Consider the following 6,850-nt stretch of genomic DNA (forward strand, 5'->3'; position numbering starts at 1 on the left):
GAGTCGTTCACTGAGAGGAGCAACTTTACACCTCAAAATGGGGCAGAACCAGATTGGTATTAGTCCCGAGCAAACTACTACGTACAGAAAAACCTCTCATCTGTATTGCTGAACTCCTCGCCCAATGGGCCTGTGACTCCGTTCAGTGCATTCACATGTGGTCTTAACCTTGTCCGGTTCCTCTGGTTTGTCAAAGGTTTCAAAGAGACGAATGACGTGAAATGATATAAATTTATTCCTTTAATAATATTTTCTTTCAATATTACAAGTTCATTGCATGTTCAGCTAATGAGAAATATAAAATCCTGGATATCCTAGTGCCAACACTCTGCTGTTTGCTGCCGAGAAAGGTTGTCATCTCAATAATTAATACTTGTTCTCACACAACATATACAAGATCTAATTTAGCCTATTATAATATCACATTGATCAGCTGATGTGACTTGGGTCTCCATCTTGCGCTGCTGGCATCATCACGACGAGGTGTGATGCTGGCATCATCACGACGAGGTGTGATTATACTTGACATGAAGTCTTGATGTGGCACATGCCTTGTTGGTACCAAGGGCAGAGCCAGGTTTGAATACGCAGCACCAGTTTTGAGCCACAAGACTTGAGTAGATGGTGTTCAGACTGCCGATGATCACTGCAGGGTAATGGAAGACACTTCCCCCTGGATAAGTAATGACTGCACAGTCACTGAAAGCTTCAATCACCCCCCCCCCCCCCCCCTCCCACACTCCCCTATTGGTTCTAAGCAATTTTCAAAGTTCAATCCTCAATGAATTCGCTTCCAATGTCTCTACACTTCAGCAAAGAATGACTGGCGTAGCTCCTCGGCAGCCGACTGGCGGACTTGTGAGTAAAGACTTGTCTTACGCGCTTCCACTTCCGATTGGATATAGTTGTGTGGGAAGAATCCGGATGCGCCATTGCAGTGACCGTGCCACCATCCGGAGTCGTCGCGGCCTGTCACATATATCACGTCACCTTCGGAGAATGCAAGCTCATCTTCTGCCTCTTTAGCATAGTCATAGAGAGCTGTCACTGAGGAGAAAATTGTGTTTGATCAGCAGGGAGCAGTAAGAGAGTCAGAGCATCAGAACTAATCAACTCAGTTAGAAAACAATCTCTGATCAGCAGTGTCACATTGTCGGACAACTTGATGGTCTTTAGCAAAAAAAGGAGTTGTCAATATGAGTCTATGACAGCCTGACATGGCACTTTACGGGCATGTTTTGCTTGAGAATGACTGCTCTACAGAATCAGCTTGGGATTATTGTCAACTGAAAGTGGAAAGTCTTACCTTTCTCAAGATATTCGGCAGGAACCCACTCGGGGAGGTTCTCCAGTGTGACTGAGCTGGTCGACCTTGATCGTAGTTTACCAGGATCATCAGACGTCAATCCTGGTGTAGGAGTCGGCAGAGAATCAAAGTTGACGGGCTCATCTTTGGGGGATTCTGACACTGGCTTGAACACAGCTTCCTGTAGAGACAGAAACTCCTGGTAAATGAGATGAAGGTATCTCCAGGCTTCTCACCTGGGGCCATCTCTTCCATGTTTCTCTGTGTCTGGAGTAGTTCTTCTCCCAGGAGTATTCCTCCTTCGGACAAGCAGTTTTTGTGTGCCACTACAGCGAGGTGCAAATTTGATTCACTGGCATAGTGACTTGATCTTTGGCCAGAGAGAGGTGAGCAGTGGAGTGGGGAGACCCAACTACTACTCTCCACTACTCTCTCTATTCATAGGGACACTCTTTAGCCAATGACTGAAAAGTGGTGTTCTTAGTAGGAGAGGTGTCTTGATTACAAATGTCCAACTGCCAATTCAGGTCCAAGCAACGGGTGTCATCCTGCCATGAAGAGGGGTGTTTTGCTGTATAAAAGGTGCTGAATGAGCTTTGTTATGGGACAACCTGTGCACACAGATCTTGGAAGGCTATCTCTCACCTTCTCTGGTATTGATTGTGGCTCCGGCTCAACATCTGTTTTCTTCTTATTCAATGCTCCCTTCAGTTGCGACATGAAGTCGATCTGTGGAGCAGCAGGCGGTCGCTTGGCAGGTTGTGATGCTCCACCAGATGGGGTCGTCTTCTTGATCGCTGTGCCACCAATTGGTGGTGGAGGTGGTGGAGGTGGTGGACAACCTCCTGGTGGTGGTGGTGGTGGAGGTGGTGGACAACCTCCTGGTGGTGGTGGTGGTGGAGGTGGTGGACAACCTCCTGGTGGTGGTGGTGGTGCTGGAGGACCACCTCCTATTGGAGGGGGAGGTGGGGCAGGAGGTCCACCACCAATAGGAGGAGGAGGGGGAGCACACGGCACACCACCTGGTGGTTGAGCTGGTGCACTTGGTGCCTTCATACTCTCCGCAGGAAGGGGTTGAGGAGCCCCTCCAATAGGAGGCGGTGGTGGTGCAACTGGTGCCGCCGTCGTTGGTCCTGAACTTCTCAATAGAGGAGGCGGGGGAGCAGTAGGGGCTCCACCTATTGTTGGTGGAGGTGGGGCGGTAGGAACTGCAGAGGATCCTATCCCAGGAGTTGCCGGTGCTGGTGGGACGTCGTCTGATTCAGGCACCCGTGCTTGCTCGAGACTGTCTTCAGAATCTGTAAAAGAAGGATAACCTTGATCAGCAGGTGAGGAGGGAGGTGGTCTGGTCGTGGGTGGGGGTGGTGGCAATGATGGTGGTCTGGTCGTGGGTGGGGGTGGTGGCAATGATGGTGGTCTGGTCGTGGGTGGGGGTGGAGGAGGCCCCTGAGGGGTGATGCATGGTTGAATTGCCACTTCTGGGTCTTCATCATGATCCCTTGACTTACTCCTAAATGATTGGAAGGCTTCATCGTGTAGGATTGGAGATGAACTCATCAGGGGTGGAGGAGGCAAGGTTGTTAGTGGTGGTGGTGGTGGGGGTGAGGTTGGCAGTGGTGGGAGTGAGGTTGGTTGTGGTGGTGACCAGGAGCATACACAGGGTTGTGATGGTGGTGGTGCAGAGGGTCGTGGTGCTGCATGAGGGACATTGCCTGGTTGTTGTTCATTTTCATCAGGTTCTGGAAAAGATGGTCACATACAATTACACGTAAGAGGAGATGAGGCTGATTAGTTCTAGTTTGGTGTGTTGTTCAATAGCAATGCCCCCCCCCCCTCCCCGCAGCAGTTTTCTAGTCATCCTACTTGACTTGACTGAGACTATAGCCTAGTCATGTTCTCGACGGTGCAGGTTACATTCAAGCAGTATAAACACTGAAGCGAATAGTTAACTCGAGTCCTGGTGGGGAGCTTCGCTGGCACTCAAGGACTTGTGTATATTCACCAGTGACTAACTCAAATGTAGTTGAGGAGTGGACTGTACCTAGAGACTGTGTATGTCTTAGCTGAGTATGATGACAAGCCTGGTCACAGAAAGTGACCCAGTAGGATTTGAACCTACATCTATGGTATGCACTGCCCTACCTTTAACTGGAGGAATAAATGAGCCTCCTGAAGTGTCGAGCCCTACACGTGCAGGACTGGCTTTCACTCGTAATGTCGCATATTCAGAGCCATCTTCAAACACATAGACAGGTCCTGATGACAGGCCAGGGGTAGGCGCATCCTGGGGGAAGATAAGAAAGACCACCAGTATTTACTTCAAGGGTTTGATAGATTATTAGGAACAAACAGCGGCAAACATGACCATGACTTTCAAGCGACTTTTTAGAATTGCTTCCATAAGGTTAACGGTTCCGGCCTGACCAGTTTTAGAGTAGGCCCACGATGTGACCAAATCCCTCGACCTACCTTCGCCCCTGCACCAATACCATCCAAACTCGAGTAGTCAATATTCGTCTTCCTCATGTATCTAATTCTCTCCTCCTTGCATTCAGGGAAGATGATGCCTTTCTCGGGGGAAGCCCAGAGTTTACTCGGAGGCATCTTGGATGTGGTGAACCCCTTGAGGGCGTTGAACGTCTGCTGGTAGCTCTTTCTACTCATCTCCTGTAAAGGGTGTCAATCAATCAATCAATCAATCAATCAATCAACAAATCAGTCTATCAACAAATCAATTTACTTATGACAGCTTGGCAATGATTAGCTAGATATACTATGAGATAAGCATGTGTTTGAAATCTCAAGTCAGTGGCCGGGGGGACCTACAACACTTGTTTAAACTTTTATTAATAGGCTACTAGTACTAATAGTGACATGAATGATGCCTTGTTCTATCTGGCTGCATAATCGAAAAATGCATACTAAATGCCGTCACTCAGCAAGGAGCCGTCACAACCCCCGATCTTTACCTCTGCTAAATAGCCAAGACTACTGTCCATTTCTGCCAGCTTCGTCTCTTGCGACTCCAGAATCTGTAAGAACTTGGTGGCCATCTTGTTTACCTGGGCTACCACGGTTGCTAGGGAAGTGATGGTCTGGTCTCTCGTCTGCTGCAGGGCAGCGTCTTTATCTTCTGCCTGCAAGACAGGCCTTAACATATCAACTGAACGTATGAACCACGCAAACGACGACGCTGGTCCTTTAAGAAGGCGTCTCGCCTAACAGACAGCCAGACCAAGACACTCCCCCTCCCCATCCGGCTCCCCCCCCTCCCCAATCCCGATTAACAGTAACAGTAATCCAAACCTAGAGGACAGTACTTTAACACGGATCCCCACAAGAATCTTCAAATCTCCTCACCTTAACATAGTTGTCCTGGCATTCTCTCGCCAGTTTGTCAAACCTGCCGACATTCTCTAGAAGTGCTGTCGCCTCGGTCACCTCGTCACCGGCGTACATTCGTTGCGTCGCCAACATTGTCACTGGATCTAAAGCTTTTTATAATGTTCCAAATGTTTGCCGCCGTACATCAAGGAATCGCGTCATTTCTTAATTTGATGATTAGCAGAGGCGCCCGTCGTTCATATGGTTGTACCGTCCCAGGTGAGCTTGTCTTCGGGATATAGGTTGTATCAGCTAGCTACCACTGCCTGCACCATCAGATCCCAAGCAGCTTTGAGGATGACCTGAAGTATGAATACACTCCCCGTCAAACAACAGGATAACAACCATGATATCAAAGAGAGATTGACAAACAACCCAATTAAACTAGCCCAAGTCACATCTTACCAGTTTGGTGACCAGGGCCTGGTTTTGGATGTGCCTGATCCAGTGTCGAGAAATAGGCCTACCTTGTCTTCTGACTTGGTGTTGAGCCCTACTCGTAGGCAGTGTGTCTCTGTGCTGCCAACACGGAAGTATGTGGGACCTACAGACATGAGTATAATCCTAGTTTGGCCAGGACACTCATCCGTCTGCTTACTTTATTAGTTTCACACGAATGATTAGCCTACGAGTATATACGAGAGGCCACCTCACCTGCTGATGGGGGTGACCACGCCGTTCCCTCTTCAGTCTGCACCAGTAAATCAATGTGATAGTTGGCCTCTAAATCGGATCACAACAAATATGGCTTTCTGAACTTCCAGAATAAAACCTATTACATTCTATGTCACCAAATATACTTATCACAGGAGAACCTCTCTATCAAGGACGCCCTTCAAGACTGTCAAGTGCTATCTTGAATAGAGAGGTGTCCTTATTAGAGAGGTCGAATTGAGTGGAAACAACCCATGGGATAAAAACTATTGTTCCTAATAAAGAGGGTGTCATGCAAAGTTACATGTCCGCTTAAAGATGTTTTACTCTATAATGCAGGTCGGAATATTAAGCGCTATTACGTCGCTAATCTCCAATAATGGGTTTATTTGCCTTTATTTGATAGCGTTATTTAGGACACACTCTATCGTCGGAGAGTGGTAATTGTGCTTGGCATGCACTGATAAACAACTAGAATGGTGTATGAGGAACAAGGCATGTCACATCATGATTATCAATTATATTATCAGAACACAATTGGAAATCATGCGATTAGAGACAAATCTAACACTGTCCTTATATAGCACTTTCTGTCTTCTCTTCCTTCCGAATAATGCTGCCGCCCGTTTTAATCGCAGGACGGTCTGCATCGCCGTCTGCATCTGTCATCACAAGCAAGAACAAGGCAGTATTTCAGTCTGTCGTAAAGCATCTGTGCTGAAATTGGGGTCTCTCTGCATCTGATCGACCAAAAAACACTATGATGGTGCTTCGCACTTGATGCAGAGACTATCTGAATCCCCACCCTCACAAGAGGAGCTCCGCCTTTGACAAGTACAGGCCAGGGACCGTCTGAACCTGTCCTCACTCGACAGGACGGTGGCAGTGACGCATTGTGTATAAATGCCTCATATTAAAAGCAGGGACGGTCTGAATCAGTCCTCTTGAGGAAGACGGCGGCAGTATCACAATCTGCCTCAAGCTAGGCCTATTTGGCGTGGATGCAGGTAATGAATATGTCCTCATATAACAGGACAGGAGAGGTATCGTAATATGTCCAATGGCGCCCATCCTGAGTGGAGGGCCTTGTGAATCCAAGGGCTCAAACAACAAGACGGGTTCAGCCTTTGATACAGGTCCGGTCAGTCCAATCCGTTCTCTTAAAAGCTCGGAGATTAAGCGCATTTATTAGAATCCTTCGATTCTTGGACATTCTGTCCCGAGACATTTCAAACTACACATAGACAGCATGAATCTGTCTTCGCACAGCAAGGCAAAGACAGTATCACAATCTCTCCTAAGACATCCGTCCTGAACGCAGGGACAAACTGAATCTGTCCTCGCACAGCCAGCCTGGCTGTGACCGTCTCATCTCTCTCACCATGTTGGCAACACGGCGTGGAGCAGCCAGGACTGATTCGGTCCGGCTGTGACTGTCACATCTCTCTCACCATGTTGACAACTTGGCAGAGCAGCCAAGACTGATGTGGTCTGGCTGTGACTGTC

The 6,850-nt window shown here is 48.1% G+C and overlaps 1 protein-coding gene across 4 annotated transcripts; it reads right to left on the reverse strand.

Annotated features, from left to right (window-relative positions):
• Nucleotides 1-217: 217 nt before the first annotated feature.
• LOC135497985 (abl interactor 2-like) lies at nt 218-5,627 on the reverse strand. Of its 4 annotated transcripts, none has more exons than XM_064788089.1 (8): nt 5,345-5,627; nt 4,667-4,992; nt 4,276-4,443; nt 3,776-3,973; nt 3,449-3,590; nt 1,952-3,045; nt 1,307-1,487; nt 218-1,047 (listed from the first exon to the last, which is right to left on the reverse strand). In XM_064788089.1, exons 2-8 carry the CDS (start codon nt 4,781-4,783, stop codon nt 803-805), a joined length of 2,145 nt encoding a protein of 714 aa, XP_064644159.1. In that variant the 5' UTR covers nt 4,784-4,992; nt 5,345-5,627; the 3' UTR covers nt 218-802. The 4 variants fall into 4 exon arrangements, with proteins under 4 accessions (XP_064644159.1, XP_064644161.1, XP_064644163.1 ...); XM_064788091.1 differs by having other exon boundaries at nt 5,289-5,627; XM_064788093.1 differs by having other exon boundaries at nt 1,952-2,604; nt 5,345-5,614.
• Nucleotides 5,628-6,850: the final 1,223 nt, after the last annotated feature.

This window comes from Lineus longissimus, chromosome 13 (assembly GCF_910592395.1).
Source record: "Lineus longissimus chromosome 13, tnLinLong1.2, whole genome shotgun sequence".
NCBI lineage: Eukaryota > Metazoa > Nemertea > Pilidiophora > Heteronemertea > Lineidae > Lineus > Lineus longissimus.